This window comes from Agelaius phoeniceus, chromosome 2 (genome assembly GCF_051311805.1).
Source record: "Agelaius phoeniceus isolate bAgePho1 chromosome 2, bAgePho1.hap1, whole genome shotgun sequence".
NCBI classification, from domain to species: domain Eukaryota; kingdom Metazoa; phylum Chordata; class Aves; order Passeriformes; family Icteridae; genus Agelaius; species Agelaius phoeniceus.
This window is the reverse complement of record NC_135266.1, coordinates 92,686,241-92,702,229: the sequence shown is the minus strand read 5'-3', so window position 1 is coordinate 92,702,229 and position 15,989 is coordinate 92,686,241. Positions and strand designations below refer to the sequence as shown.

Below are 15,989 nucleotides of genomic sequence, written 5' to 3'. Positions count from 1 at the left end.
TGATGTGTGCAACACCTGCCCTTCCTGGGTCTGTCAGTATCTGTTAATGTCAAATTTCTCTTTACAAGAGCCCTGAGTGCATTGGTTACAAGGCCTGAATGTAGAGCTGAACTGTGGAGTCAAGTGTCGTACCACTTGATTGTTTGTGGCTATTATCCTGAGGTATTAATGCTATCCAGATTACTCCTGTAAAGCAGTTTATTGGTTAGGAGCATATTAATAAAAATGGCCAGCTTTGGAACAGTACCAAGTCTTTGTGTACAAAAGGCATTGCTTCTTATTCTCTCAGTAAAGAGGATATGAGTACTTATGATACCATTTAAATTAAAATTTTAATGGATGGTGGATTTCTTAAGCATTATTTAAAACTCAGTAAGGTTTTTAAATTTTCTCTGGGGTTTTTCTTTTTTGTTTTTTTTTTTAACTTGCCAAAGAATCTTTTGCTCTCTTAAACTTGACAAGTCAGACATGCTTGTAGAGCCTAGCATATGACATAGATTTTATACTGATCTTACACATTTTGGTTGCATAAATAAGAAATGCGGGTAAAGAACAAAGCCTGCTTGAGCAAGAAAAAACCCTAAAAATCTCCCCAACCAAAAAAAAACCAAAAAACCCCAACCTCAAGGCAACTTGTGTAGAGTCTGCTTTCTAATTCTTTAGCATATGTTTCAGTAGAGGCCCATTTGAATAAAATCTTCATACCCCTTCTGTTTCCCCTATTAAAGTACAATTTTTATGAATTTGTTAGCTGAATATTTGGTGTATTTGGAGGTTATGTGCTAAGCGCAAGCATTTTGAGAGAGAACATACATAGCTGGAGAATATTTCACCACTAATTCATTATTAATCTAATTTCATGATTGATTGTAAAGAAGTTTTTTCCTACATTGAAAGAGGGCATGTCAATGCTTAACCTTGTGGTATCGTTGATAGCATGACCATTACAAATTTACACTGAAAAAGATTCTGATGTAAAAAGCTTGGTTTCTGAATAAGCATATATGTAGCATGTTTTTATGTAGAAAAGCCTTGAGCTCTCTAAAGGGCTTAGACATTGAGATAAATCTTGAGAGGAAATTTTGCTTTACAACCAAATTATCCCTTAATCCCTGAATGATTCAGAAAGCGTCTCATGTCAACAATTTTCATGTTGGCAGCTTTTTAAATTTTTATACCAAAAGTTAGGGCATGATTCTTGTAGCTGTTATAAAACAAACTGACCATGTTATTCCAGGATAAAATTAATCTCATATGCAATTGTTTTACATATGCATTTTTCTGGCAATTGTTTTTGAAGTCTGCAGAAGCTTCAAAAGCTGATTTATGGTCATATGGTTGATTTCAGTTGAATTTTGTCAGTCTTGGCACTTTATGGATGCATTTCCTACTATTATCAGTAACTACCTTCCTGTTAAAGTAACAATTCAAAATGAAGCAGATATAGAAAGTAAGCAAGTTATTTTCTTGGAGCTTATGAATGATGTTTTGTTAGCATCCTAATCTTTGTGAGGTTTAATTGCATGGCTCTGTTCTCATGATGAGGTAGTTTATAACTGAGCTTTGAAATAATATAAGCTTTGCTAGAGAGGATATTTAATGAGATTTTGGTAGAGGAAGAGGAGATTATGAGGAGAAGATTAGAGAGTTATTGCAGGGATAATGACATAATCACCAGCTTACCAGCACAGGAAGAAGAGTTGGTTGTCACTAAAAGGAAACATTATCTCAAGGTGCAAGAGGAATAGTAAAAGAAAAGAACAGAAGATGTGGAGTGTTTAGAATACAAAAGAAAATAACTTTTGAACATTGAGAGCATGACATATTTTCATTCTGCACTTCTGTGGGCCAAAGAATTTTTGTCAGGTTCAACTTGAGACATTAAGTCTGTAAGACTCAAACATTTCAAGATGTATTTGTTCTGGAATTGAAGAGAATTGGAAGTGATGAAGTACACTGTAAAAAAGATGAGTGTGTGCAGAAAACCTGACTAGCCTGTCTAATGCTACCAAAGTATTGCTCAGGGACAAGACAGTTCATAAAGAGGAGCATGTGCAGGAGTACATAAACCACTTCTATTTTTTCACAATGTGTGTTCTACACACTGCAGTGACACATGTCAATAGGTAGAGCTGAATCGGTTTAAGTAAACAGTTTTATGTAAAAGAAGGCAGAAGAAGGAAAGTGGGAGAAAGCTGCAAAAGTTAGAGTATTGTGAGGAATCTGTTCTTGATTTCAGAACCACAGACTGCATTTGATTTGGGAGAACTGCAATTGTTAGTATCCTGCAAGGAGTTTGGGAGACAGCAGTGGGGACTGGTGATTTACTGAATATGATGCTTAGGAGATTTATGAAGAGTTTGATCTTCTTTAAAATTTGTAACATCCCCTCCAGCTATTAGCTGTTGGTGAACTGTTCAGATTCTGATTAATTTGCCTTTTTGCTGGTTTGTTGTTTCTGGATTTTCTTCCCCCTCCATCCAGTGGTTTTTAATTGGCAATGCATCGTACAAAGTCAGTGCTGCCAGTTCTTTCTACTTCAGTGGTGTGTTTGTTGGAGCCATCTCCTTTGGGCAGCTGTCCGATCGCTTCGGGAGGAAGAAAGTCTATCTCACAGGTAACCCCTCGACAGAATGAATGGCACGAAGGTCTCGTGTCCCTGAAGATCAGTGGCAACAGCCCAGTTTCTGCTGAGAGCTTGATATGCAGCTGTAAATCATGTGCTGTGATTTTGTTTGTTTTGGCATTCCAATATACTTGTGCCATAGAAGTTGAGACGACAAATCAATATTTCACTGTTCAGTCACCATTTGGATTTCTGTGAGGTGTTCTGGGTTTGTGAGTCACACCGTAAAAGGCTTTCACTTGTGCAACATTGTGCTCATGGGATCTCTGCAAGTTGCAATTAGTATGTTTAGTAGTTTTGTAACAGCATTCTTACCTGTATAACCTGTTAGGAATTTGTTGCACGTTTTATCCCCTGACTGCATGATTTAATTTTTATGTATTTGTGATCCTCATACTGTTTTGAAGCTCATAAACTTTCTAACTGTCCCTGGATGAAACAACATTTGAAACTGCATGTTTTGTGTATGTATAAATTTGTGTGTCAATGCATGAGCATGTAGAGTTTAAAGAAATGTTTTATGCTTTTTGTTTTTCTTTGAAGAAACAGCACTCGTTCAAAGCACAAAAAGGTGGGTCTGCTCTGCATGCAAACCCACCATGTATTGTCCCTTGGCAATGTTTCTCTTCTCTGGTTTCTAGACACTGCTCTCTAAAAATGAGGAGGGATATTTGGTCATATATTTAACCTATGGCTTCTGTATTAGGGATAAATATAAAGCCATCTGTAACAGGAGTCAGACAATGGTTCTGACTGTATAAAAAAATGCCTGCTATGAACTGAATTTAAAGATTCAAACTGAAAACTATGTAGCAGAAAACCACTCCTTCTGTGTCCCCTCCTTTTTGATACTGACTCTAGGTATTTAAATTTCTTTCCAAACCTGTGGTGGTAGTGTTTACTATGATGCCTTAGGACAGATGTCACTGGGCATCAAGATACCAGTAACTGCTTCTGTTTCTTTAGGTACCCTTCTAAAACGAAACTTTTTGCTTTGTTTTCCAGGTTTTGCGCTTGACATCTTGTTTGCCATCGCAAACGGATTCTCCCCCTCATATGAATTCTTTGCCGTTTCCCGATTCTTGGTAGGGATGATGAATGGTGGGATGTCCCTGGTAGCCTTTGTTCTACTGAATGAGTGTGTGGGTACAGCCTACTGGGCATTAGCAGGTAAACTGCCTTTATTGTCAGAATTCATAGATTTCAATCTCACACACCACTTGAGGCATGCAAAGCAGTTGCAAATTTAGCTCCGCTTGAGCATATCTCTGATCACAGCCTTTGAACTCTGCTTGTTTAATATGAACCTTGGACAAGCAGGGCAGATGACTTGGGGCCATTCAGATCTCTGCATCACTCAAGTGATGCAGAAAACCTCTGAAACCTCTCCTGTGAATGTTACTAGCTAAATACTCATCCAAGGTTTGTCACAACTGAGCTCTACTAATCACAGTGTTGGACTCTGTTAAACACAGCCAAGTGTTCATACACTAAATATAAATTCTTTCCTTTCTGGCAGTTCTTAAAAAGAAATCATAAGTGTTTTTATATCACAGGAGGATAAGAAAACTGTTGCTTATATGTTATTAAAAAAAGTACCATGTAGTAATTGCCCTTAGAATTTAGAAGATACAGACCCCCTTAACTGTCTTGATTGCTGGTGTTGGACCTGTCCTTCAGAAATGTCTGTAACCTCTACTGCTACTGGTGCCTTGTGAAGGCTGACCTAGAAGGGAGGCTAGATGGAGTTAAAGAATAAAGTAGGTATTTATTAAAAGGCCTCAATGGATGCACCTTGGGGCAGTACAAGAACCCAGCCAGGGCTACACTCAAGATGAACCAAAATGGTCACAAAAATGTGTGACCAGTCACAGGGTCTCTCACTTTTATAAGTTCTGATCCATTTGCATATTGGAGTTAATTGTCCAACTATAGCTTTAGGTTATAAGTCCCATCTTTCTTGTTTTTCTCTCTTCAGTCCACTGTTGTTTATGCTCTTGGGCCTGAAATTTGGATCAGTGGTCCTCGGTTCCAAGCTAGAAAAGAATTGTTTTGTCTAGCTGTTCTGTGAAGAGAGCTTACCATCCCTTAATATGAAGTTCAGAACTACACACTAAAGCAGTACAGAATCTGAAAAATACGAAAGCTAAAACCTAAGGCATTACTAGAGCTCCAGGGCCTGACTTACAAAGCCCAAGAAGTGCTATGCTGAGCCTGTTTTAAAATAGGATGTCTTATAAATCATGGAAGCTATAAATGAATACTACATATTCCTAAAACTACCAGTTTTTCAATGTTTTCTAGTATTTACTTTTACACATAGAAAGGTGCATAGTTATGCTGCATACATACACATACTTATATTTAGAATTGGAAGACTTCATTTTTCACAGGGCTTTGTTGGGTGTGGAGGATGTAGAAGGGGCTTTTATTGATCTTTGCAATTAGATGTAATACTTCTGCTCTGCATGAATGAAGGACAGGGTGTTCTTTGTTCAAAGAGTTGTGGTTCTGCCTGAATTGCTGGATGAATTTTTGCTAGTAAAGAGTTAGTTCTTGTCTGATCTCATTTGTTGAGATTTACTAGTGTTTTTTACAGAAGTGCTGATGTCTTTTGTTTTTAATTGTGTGTTAGGTTCTATTGGTGGCTTGTTCTTTGCTGTTGGAATTGCCCAATATGCTTTATTAGGGTATTTCATTCGTTCCTGGAGGACTCTGGCTGTTGTGGTTAATCTGGAAGGAGCAGTCGTCTTTCTCTTCTCTCTGTAAGTTGTCCAAACCGAGTTTCATAAAGAAAGATGTCAAAAAAAAATTAAACTGAGTACCCAAACTATTAAGTTCAAGTTGCCTTTCTAGGATGGCATGAAATGATGTAAATAAGGTATTTCTCTCAACTTGTACACATCCCCTTCTCCCCACATGGTATGTGGTTTCTTCAAATAGTAGTGCTGCAATATCTGAGCCTGTAAGTCTACACTGTACTGTGTGTGGAGTATTCCTGTAGATAGGAACAGTCTCTAGGGTGGAAGAGAAGCACATCCTGTTCTTTAGCTGGTGTGCTGTAGATGACCTAAACTGGTGTGCTACGAGGCACTTTGAATACATGATAAGAGATACAGGAATGATCTCGTATTTATGTGATAACATGATGCTTCTCCTGTGTTTACACAGAGGGAACAGCATCAAAATTGCTTGCCTGTCCAGTCTTAAAAGTGACATGCAAAAGAAAAAATGGGCATCTCTCTTTAATTTTTCAAATGTGATCTTTTTGGTGATAGTAGGAGCTTTGTGAATTTCAGCACTGAAAGCTCTGTGATGCAGTGTGGTCTTCTTTTCTTACTTGCTTTCTGACATCTAAATCTCAGTAACTAAAAGAGGGAAATTACTTTAGCTGCTGTTTAAACTAGAGGTCTTTTCCTTTCCAATGTCTATTTCACTCCAGTAACTCTTTGAATAAAACTTTTGCTCCTCAAAAAATCCACAAACCCTTTCAAAGGAAGCATCAGAACTCAGGGAAGGGTCCTTGAGGCTGTTCATGAGGTGAAAGGCAGAGATGACACTTCGGATATTTAAAAACTTGTGGTGATAGGCACTCTTGGAAAAAAAAATTAACTTTCAGATTGATATGTACAACTTTTTGAAGTGAGTTATGCTCATGACTTCAGAGCTGTGCTCAGAAACCTGTCTTTCCTGTAAGAAAAGGGTTTTTTTAAATTCCAAATTTCACACTGCCTCCCTGCCACGTTGCTTAAAAATTACTCAATGTAGAAAATACTATCAGATTTTTATCCTGGGGAAGAAAGTATGTTCTTTTCTAAGCTCTTTTTTTGTGAAAACACAGAATCACATTCTTTTAAACTTAGAGGAAAAATAAAATTTTTGGTCTGAGACAAAAATCTTAAAAAGCTTCCGGCCAAAGGCTGAAGTTTAAATTAGGTCTGGAAGCCTGAATATAATAAAAGATGTGTGTAGTAGATACTGTTGGAGTTACAGACCTGTCAGGTGAAGAGTGCACACAAGGAGCATGACCTTTGCACAATTTCTGCCTTCTTATCTATAGGAGAGAATTTGGTAAAAAGCTGAAATCTGGGAAGTGGAAGTTGGTCTTGTGGAAAATGAGAAATGGAACTAGTGGATCTTAAAAAAGCATCCTGTATTACTTGTAGTAATGTGTGCCTCCTTTATTATGTATTCTCCACAGACAGGATCCTAATCATACTTGCGTGTATATGTGTGTATATATATATATATATATATATATATATGTATAAAATCATACTTGTAATGTCGTTCTATGTGTGTATATATGTATGCACTCAGTGTAATTTTTTGGTATCTAAATTATGTACGCCTTACGTTTCCTTTCAACATGCTTTGTTTCTGTTTCAGTACATGAATTTTATACCTGAAGGGTTGTTCGAAAACTCTTTATTATACTGAAATGCATTTCAGTCTTATTCCTTTAGACAAGTCCAGCCTCATGGAGAAGAAAACCCCTAAAGGTGTCTGTGTGTGTGTGTGTGTTTCAGATTCATTCCCGAGTCCCCCCGCTGGCTCTATTCCCAGGGCCGTCTGAACGAGGCAGAAGATGCCCTCTACCTCATTGCAAAGAGGAACCGCAAGCAGAAATGCACTTTTTCATTAAAACTCCCAGCAGAGAGGAGCTCCAGAGAGGCTGGCAGTTTTCTGGACCTGTTCCGATACAGGATTCTCCTGGGACGCACCTTGATCATGATGTTCACCTGGTACTGGAAATGCTTTGTAGGCCCAGCTGTGCTGCTGCGACCTCTTTAAGTCTTTGAGAATGTGGTGCTGAGAATTGCCTCATCCTACAGATTGTTAGGGACACTGTACCTAAAAAGGATCCTTTATATTATTTAAGTATCTATTAGAGTATTTCCTTAGTACATTGCTAGCACCAAGCCATTTTTACAGTCCAGTTCTGAGGCGTTTTATCTCTGCATTTCTATCTTGTGTTTTGAGTCTCAAAATAGTTGAGAACTGCCCCTCCTGTTCTGACCCACAAGGCTGCTGAGATTAGTCACAGTGTCCTCCTCTTAGGCCCACAGCTGTCAGTATCTCTTCTCATGGATTATTTCTTGTTTTGTGTGTAAGGAGCACATTAGCAGGTGGGTGGCCTACCTTGTCTAATGAGTAGACATTGTAGGCAACAGTTCTTAAGAGAAAGTGCTTGCTGTTGCTGCAGTGAGGAGCAGGAGCCCATGATGCTCCCTCCAGTTACTAGTAGAAATTTAACCCCAAAAGTGCCTGTTTTTTTCAGATATCTTGGTAGCTCTGAGGTCTTTTGCTGCTTCTTTAAAAAAACCTTATGTGCGACATTGTATGCAGGTTCTTGAGCATGACTGCTCATATAGTTCCTTTTATAATGCATATATTTGGGAAAGATATATCAATTAAGAATAAATCAAATGGCTTTGTCAGCATACAGCACTGAGTGTTTTCATGTTGCTTTTCAAAGTACTTACTGCTGAATAAATAGTTGATTATTCTGTTCCTTAAATGAGAATTGTTGATTTGCTGCTGAATGAATTAGTGACCAGTTTCTTTCCTCTCTGTAAAGACAACTCCCTTTTATAGGGGTTAACATCACAATAGGGTTACAAAAGAAAAGTTAAACAGAGTTGGAGAACAAATGAATAAAATGGGACCAGGGTGTAGAAATTAAAAGAAGGTTGAAGTGTTGTTTGAACTGCTTGAGAAATTTGGTTTACGCACAATTGGAAAAAGTGTTGATGAAAGTGTAACCTGATAAAAACAAAAGGGACAAGGACATTTTTGAAGTCAAATAATAGAGTCACGGTTGTATTTTAACTTTATACTGGTTTATGCATGTTGTTTGTAAGTATAGACTTAAGTTTTACTCAGTTGTAAGTCAGGAATTGGGTCTTTGCTGGACAAAATGGTTTATTTCCCTAGTAGGTGTCATACACTTACAGAGAAACATTTTAGACCTATCTGCTGAAACACTAGATATAGTTTATAGTGTATTGTGCCAGACCAGTGCTTTGATTTGGCAGGCAAAGTGTCAGCTCTGATTTCACTTTTTTTTTTCTCCTGTCTTTTGCAGGTTTGTGTGCAGCTTGGTTTACTACGGTCTTACCCTTAATGTGGGTGACTTAGGTGGAAATATTTATGCCAATTTAGCCCTGTCAGGCTTGATAGAAATCCCAGCGTACCCAATCTGTATTTACTTGATTAACCAAAAATGGTAAGTATGGAATTTATTAACTCATTCAGGATTTCCTTATAACTTTTCTCAAAGATAGGTTTTTTGTGTATCACACCTCCTAGCTTGTATCTGTTGTGTGGGGCTTCCCACTTCGATGTGAAAGCGCCATTTATGTCTATTTCAAATAGCAGTTTATAGCTTGTTTTCAGTCGCTCGCCGTACGGTGAGCCATCCCTCTGGCTTGGGTGGGGTTGGTGTAGCTCGGAGGAAGCTGCGCTGCCTGCAGGCTAACACTAGATAGCGTCCTTCCCACCGCTGCCCCGTGATCCCATCCTCGCTACTGGGACAGAGCTATCCCTACTCCACTCTGCCCGGGCTGTCCTGTGGTCTCCTTCAATAGCAGTACCTCTCTGAGCTACTGTGAGAGCAGAGCAGATATTCTGCCTTTTCCTGAACCACGATACATTGAGAGCCATTGTCCAGTGTCTCTCAGTTTTTGTAGAATTTCCTCCCAGTCTCTGCTCTGTGTCTCCTGAGGAGGTTTACAAATGTCACACACAGCGGGAAGCAACCCCAAATCCTAGAAATTGTCAGTCGCTGTATAAAGTTGGCGCTCATTTTGTTAAGTGTGCAGCAGAAGCTTGTTTAAAAACGGTGTGAGAGGAGGTGTTGGTGGAAGATGGAATTCAGAATTCCCAACTGCAAAGAAAGAGTCAGTGTGAATTCAGAGGATTCATTACTCTGCAACCCACAAACCTAATGCAGAATATAAACCTTTGTTACCTTTGTGTATCAGGTTTGGTCGGAAGCGAACGTTGAGTGCATTTCTGTTCCTGGGAGGATTGGCCTGTCTTATTGTCATGTTTCTGCCTAAGAAGAGAGGTAAGTAGTTTTTTGTTTCTGGAGTATGTGATAAGATCTGGTAAAAGCAGCATCCTACAGCATAACAATTTGATGGCTGCTGGAAGATTAGGCTCATTCCATATGTGAGTCTCAATTTTTGAAACTGGAGAAGCTCATTTTTCTAATGAGCCAACTCATTAGAAAAAGAACAATAAGCATTAACCTCCCTAAGACCTTAGAGAAAACTTGTTAGTAAGGTTTGGATTTGAATTTTTGCCTTTGGATTCTGCCCTTTACTTCTGTTCACATTGGTTGCTCCTTTCCAATGTTTCTGACATAATCCCAATGAATTATATTCTTGTGGTATCTCCTATAGCTAGATGACAGGTTAGTGTAAGTAGTACCCATACAACTTGGATATAACTGTCCAAGTGGAAGATCAGTATTAGAAGATGTGAAGAACTGAGTGCTGGAGCAAGTTCCCATCTTTCCCACACTGCTCTGTAATATTCAAAAGTAGTGAGGTTGTGGTAATAGTAATGTGGCTACACAATTTACAGCTCAGGAGAGCGTTCTGATAAACTTCTGAATTGGGGAGTCTTTAAAAAATGTGAAATTAAAGATCTTTTGTGTGAAGATGCACTAATGTTAATTTTCAGATTATGTAGCAATTTTTCTTTTTAAAACCAGATAGATAAATTCACCTTGCTTGTAAGATCTGTGGATGTATATTACCTTTCATAAAGTAAGAGAATGTTTCAAATGCTTGAAGAGTGATTCAAGAAATTAAACATCTATGACAGAGTACAGAATTTGCCCTAGATGGCAGTAGGTCTAATAGGTAAAGCTTTTTTAAAGGGATGCAACTCAAGTTTTCAGAATTATTCCAGGTCCTTGAGCATGGACACTTGGAAATATTCTGGTTTGGCTGGTACCAGTCACCAAGTATTTTTTTCATGTCATTCCAAGCATAAGATGTGAAAAGAGAGGACAGAACCATGAGACCCCCCTCCCGCCCCAGGAAATCAGCTGTGTACTGAGCTGCACAAGTCAGGCAAAGGTGAAGTGCTTGGGGAACTGAAAGGGCTCACTGGCCAGAAGCAAGCACCTGTCTTCACTGGGCATGAGCTCTGATTTGCCTGTTAAAAGCAGATAAGCACTGGCTGTTCTGATAAACTAAGCTGGATAGGAAATTTAAGTGTGATTCTTCACAGCATCTTCCTTTCAAAGTAATAATGTTAGAAGAATATTGTCATACTATAGAAATGACAATGAATAGGACTCTTGTTTAAAAAAAATTTACTCACTTTTGGAAGAGATATCTGTTATACTCCTCTTGAACTTTCTGATAGAACTCATTTAGTATTTAATTAGTGGTAGACTGAAAATACTGAGTTGTAGCTTCAGCTTTTAGATTCTTCACTAGATTCCTTTTCACACCATACTATTGTGTGATTGAAACGCTTTGAGGTGTATTGGAGTGCTCAAAAACCTTACAAGGGTCACATTTTCTCTCTCAGATACTGGAGTGTTTGCAGTGGTGAACAGTCGCTCTCTGTCTTTGCTGGGAAAACTGACAATCAGTGCTGCTTTTAATATTGTCTACATCTACACATCAGAACTCTATCCCACAGTCATAAGGTAACACAAGTTAATTTTAAGTCTTTGTTTTTCTGGTTCTCTTACACGATCATATTTTATTTCTCTTTTTTTTTTATTAACAATACTTTTTAATTTGTTTTTTTCAGTTACATATAAGGGTTAGATGTAGTTTTACATGTGAAATTTCTTCCCTTATCATCTTCTCACTCCCTCTTCCATCAAGTTTGCAGTGTTCTGTTCAGACTGAGTGTATTTTTATGTAACAGTAAAATAGACACTTAGCTGCTTGGCCTGCTTACAACTCCCTTCTACTAATGAGGATAACTATAGCACTGCAGATATTTCTTTTAATGAGTGCTTTATAAAACCAGACAACTCTAGCATCATACACACTTAACCAGGAACACTGAAGATGGCTGGTCAGTAAACTTTGTTGAAGTAACTTGATGCTTCACAGGCTGTGTGTGAGCAGCAGTAGGGGCAGAAGCACCCCCTGCTTCTGCTGACAGGGAAGACAGGAGCTTCTGCCATAGAGGTGCATGTGGTGGTCAGCCACCAGTGAAACCATACTGTGGTGTTTTTCATGAGTGGGTAAATCTGATGATAAGTAGGATTTGAATAAATTAATTCAGCCAGAGTTTCAGACGTGGGCAAGATGTATGAACTGAAATCACACTTGTTTTGCCTATGTGTGTATGTAAAAATTTTGAATCTAAAGGGGATTTTAATCACAAAAATCACGTTTCATTCCGGTCTTGGGATGCTTTCAGTTACATTTGACTTTTCTTTGCCAGTTAATGTGCTCAGGGTCATGACTGATGAGTCTTTTTCCTTGCTCAGTAACACTTTTCAAAAGATTAATTCTTTTTGGTTTTTTTCATAGGAATGTTGGAATGGGTGCCTGCTCCATGTTTTCCCGTGTTGGTGGAATCATTGCGCCTTTTGTCCCTTCATTGGTTTGTCTGAACTTCTGTTATATATATTCTTGTTTTGGGGTTCTGGTGCACCAGAGATGGGAATGTGTGGGATAAATTTCATTTATAAATTAAGATACATAAATTGCCTATCTTAAAATATCATGGTAGGCCAAAAGCATTGCAGAATCTTCTGTGTGATTAGACAGAACCTCAGCATTATTTAATTTAGAAGATATTTTAGCTCTGTAGGAATTTTGGGACCTATCTAGTGGACCTTAAAATATAATTATTTCAAATCACCAAGATGGTGATACCAAATTTTAAACCCTGCACAAGCAATAACAAAACACCCATGTGGTTAAAAGAACTACTGCATCCAAATTAAGCATATGGGCTCAGTAACTCATATTTTGAGAAAAAGTTTGTTTTAATGTCAGTACACTTCATTAAATATCCATGGGTTATAATATCAGCAAAGCAGTTTGCCTTTCAGTAAATGAAGGTGATGTGGAGATCTGATGCACTGGCAAGGCAAAGAAAGATTCTAAAGAACAAAACATGGGAATGATACCGTTACTTTCCTGTGCTTAGTGTGTTATGTGTATGCAGGAAAAAGTGTGCCAGTTTTTCCCAGCTGTTTACTGAGGCCCTGTGACAATTCCTTTAATGTGACAGATTTCATCTCAGGTAATATTCCTCTCTGCCATTTGCCATTTTACATGTGAGGCAGAAGGTAAAAAGGGCAGGTGAGCACAGAGAGTCTTTTAATCTGCAGAACGAAGCACTGGGCAGGTGAGAGCGTGAGCACCTCTGGGGAGCAACAGGCAAAGCCAAGAGTGCTGCCCGTCTACCAGGTGGATTTAATAGGCAGCTTTTATGTAGCAGTTGGGGCATTCATTATGTTGTGTCTGGCAGACATTTGATACTGTATGAAACACAAATCTTGGATCATAATGTGTGAAGGGGTTCCATGAAAATGAAAGTAGCTTTGGTTGCATAACAAATGAACCCTGATTTGAGAAAATAATCAGTAATTTTTGTGTTTCACCATTTCTTCCGGTATTTTAAAGAATTTTCAGTGTCTTTTGCCTGGAGATCTCATAATAGTAAAAATAGGAGAAGTTAACTGCTGAGATAAGAGATGAAATGTTGGTCTTTTATTTGATCACAGCCTGTTATTTGCATCAATTTAGAATTGCTCTCTATGATGTGAGTTTTTGAAACAAACAGCTAAACTCTTTCCCTGTTTTAAAATGAGCCTTCTTTACTGTGAAAACAGGGACAGGCATCAGAAGAGAAGTATAAACATTGCTTGGGCTGTTACAGGTGATGCCAGGAATGCCAAAGCTCAGTTGAAGCTAAAACTAGCCAGGAGCATAAATAGGGGTTCTGTCAGCTAAAGAAAATTATGCCTGTGGATGAATGGGAGGGGTATCCTGTTGGTGGGTGACATGGAATAAGCTGAAGTACTTGGGCTTCAGTCTTGAGAGACAAAGCTTCTCTCCAATACTCTGCCTGTCAGCACAGCTGAGGAAGCAGAAGGCCAGCAAACAGTAGGAGGAGTAGTAGGTTCAAGAACACTTACAGCTGAAAGCTTTCCATTCCATGGGGTAAGATTCCATAAGAATGGTTGTGATAGTGGAGCAAGTGTTTTCATCATCTGTGGTAAACCAGTATTATAGTGAAGGATCACTGGTAGCTGTGGGAGGAAAAAGGCTCATCCTGTGTGTGTCTTCAATATCAGAAAGTGGAACCCAGGTGTGACAGGCTGAGCACCTCTAACTCAGTCTGTGGGAGGACTGAGACAGGTCCTCCCAGAATCTATTTATAAGCATGTGAAGGCAAGGAAGGTAATTGGGATCAGTGAACATGGATTTATTAAGAACAGTTCCTTCTCAGCCAGCTTGATTTGATAGTCAGCCATTTCATCATGGAAGGCAATATGGATGAGGAAAGGGAGGAGAGCAGGGAAAGCTTTTGTAAGGCTATCCCACATTGTTATCATATGTTTATCACAAATTTTGGCTTGGGGGGTTATATAAGAAATTTAGAAAATAATGTTTTTGAGAGGCATAATGCAGCCTGGAACAATCTACTGGGGGGGGGGGGGGGGTTTGCTATTTGATTATGTGAAGCAGTGATTGACCTTATCTAATTGAGGCTGTAATTGTGCTTCGAGTAGGTGGTTGTCTAGATAACCTCAAGAGATCTCCAAGCAGCTCCTCTGTGTTTCTGGGGTATCTATTCCCTTCTATAGAGCAATGTTACATTTGTTACAAAGTACATACATTAGAGGCAAGAATTGAGTTCAAATTCAGCAGGTGTTTCTTTTATTGAAGTTCATTACAAAATCTGTGGGGTTCTAATAGTATTGACAAGATACAGTTGGCAATACTGGTAAAAAACCCAAACAAACAAACAAAAAAACCCACGACAGAAGGATTGATGACTTTTGTGCTAAATAGAAACACAAACACTGCCAGGGGAAATGGTTGTAAAGGCTAGGTCCTTTAATATGTAACTACAAGGAATTAATCTCAACCTAACTCTGTTATGTTTTCCAGAAATCTGTACAGTGGTCTCTGCCTTACATTGTGTTTGGAGCAACTGGTCTGTTGTCTGGGCTCTTAAGCTTGTTGTTGCCAGAGACCTTAAACAGCCCTTTGCTAGAAACTATTTCAGACCTGCAGGTGTGCTCCTATTGGAGGCTGGGTGATGAAGCCATGTCACTGCAAGCCCTAGATGGCTCACAGGTATACTAATTCTTTTCCTAGCACTTTTCTGTTGTGTTTATTTCAGCTGTCAGCTTGAATCTGCCACTCTAAATAGATTAGGGTAGTGATTCTTGGCCTGTGGAGATTAGGCCCCAAGGAGAAGATAGTGTAGCAGTCCTACCATCACATCTGAAATGTTTTCTGGAAATGCAGGCTGAAATATAGCTGGATTAATTCATCCCTTCAAGGCCACAAGCTTACAACATTTCCCTTTGGGATAAAGTGATGTCTGTGCATCTCTAATCTCAAAGACTGATTGCTACAGTGTGTTTCAGCCAAAGCTGGACACTGAAGCTTGAGAAGCCTTAGATGTTAACAAAACCAGAAGCCTGTTTGTGAAGGGCTGCTCTCAAAGGCAGCAGACTACTTCTGACCTGCCCCAGCTATTCTGCAGGGCCAGTTAGCACGTCTGTACTAGACAGGCTCTGAATGGGTTAAAGCCAGACTAACCTCTGAGATCTCTCCCACTATTGACTTTGGGAAATGAGATTCATTGAAAACACTGGAACTACAAAACTCCCAGGTATAAGCATAAATAAATGTGGCAGCAGGATGTTTTTCAATGAGGTTTCCTTGAATTGTGATTTTCACATCACTTTATTTCATTAAACTCCTGGACACCTCTCTGGGTGTCTTCCTGGATACCTCTCTGTATCTTCCACTCACGTGGAGGTTTTTTGACATGGTTAATTCTCTGTGAATGAAGTGGGATTAGAGAGAAGGGGCTAGACAGCTGGGAGTGGATGTTTGAATCTGGGTAAAGTTTTAAAGTTTAAATCCTGGTCCTAAAACTTGAAGTATGAAGGGACTTACAGAAATAGAATAAGTGGTCAGAAGACTTGAAGGGAAACTCGTAACAAACAATGTTAGTTGCCCCATTAGGCTGAGATGAGACAGGATCATTTTAACACCTTTACTTTCATTTGAATAGTTGTTGGTCAAGCACTCTGACATTCATAGGTACTCATTTTCACATTTTACTAATTTTATTTTCACAGAAGTCACATACTTCTAGAATAGGGACATTTGCTTCCTAT

At 38.9% G+C, this 15,989-nt stretch overlaps 1 protein-coding gene across 2 annotated transcripts in view; it reads left to right on the top strand.

Annotated features, from left to right (window-relative positions):
- The window catches only part of SLC22A15 (solute carrier family 22 member 15), a 41,167-nt gene that overhangs the window by 14,750 nt on the left and 10,428 nt on the right, over positions 1 to 15,989 (top strand). Inside the window, exons 2-11 of one of the 2 annotated variants that reach the window (XM_077174272.1) lie at positions 2,485 to 2,617; positions 3,170 to 3,197; positions 3,632 to 3,796; positions 5,262 to 5,391; positions 7,156 to 7,371; positions 8,715 to 8,855; positions 9,613 to 9,698; positions 11,180 to 11,300; positions 12,145 to 12,217; positions 14,743 to 14,931. In XM_077174272.1, the coding sequence (XP_077030387.1) occupies positions 2,501 to 2,617; positions 3,170 to 3,197; positions 3,632 to 3,796; positions 5,262 to 5,391; positions 7,156 to 7,371; positions 8,715 to 8,855; positions 9,613 to 9,698; positions 11,180 to 11,300; positions 12,145 to 12,217; positions 14,743 to 14,931 (1,266 nt within the window). In that variant the 5' untranslated portion in view covers positions 2,485 to 2,500. The remainder of the gene's footprint in view (positions 1 to 2,484; positions 2,618 to 3,169; positions 3,198 to 3,631; positions 3,797 to 5,261; positions 5,392 to 7,155; positions 7,372 to 8,714; positions 8,856 to 9,612; positions 9,699 to 11,179; positions 11,301 to 12,144; positions 12,218 to 14,742; positions 14,932 to 15,989) is intronic. The other variant, XM_054627801.2, reaches the window with a different exon arrangement.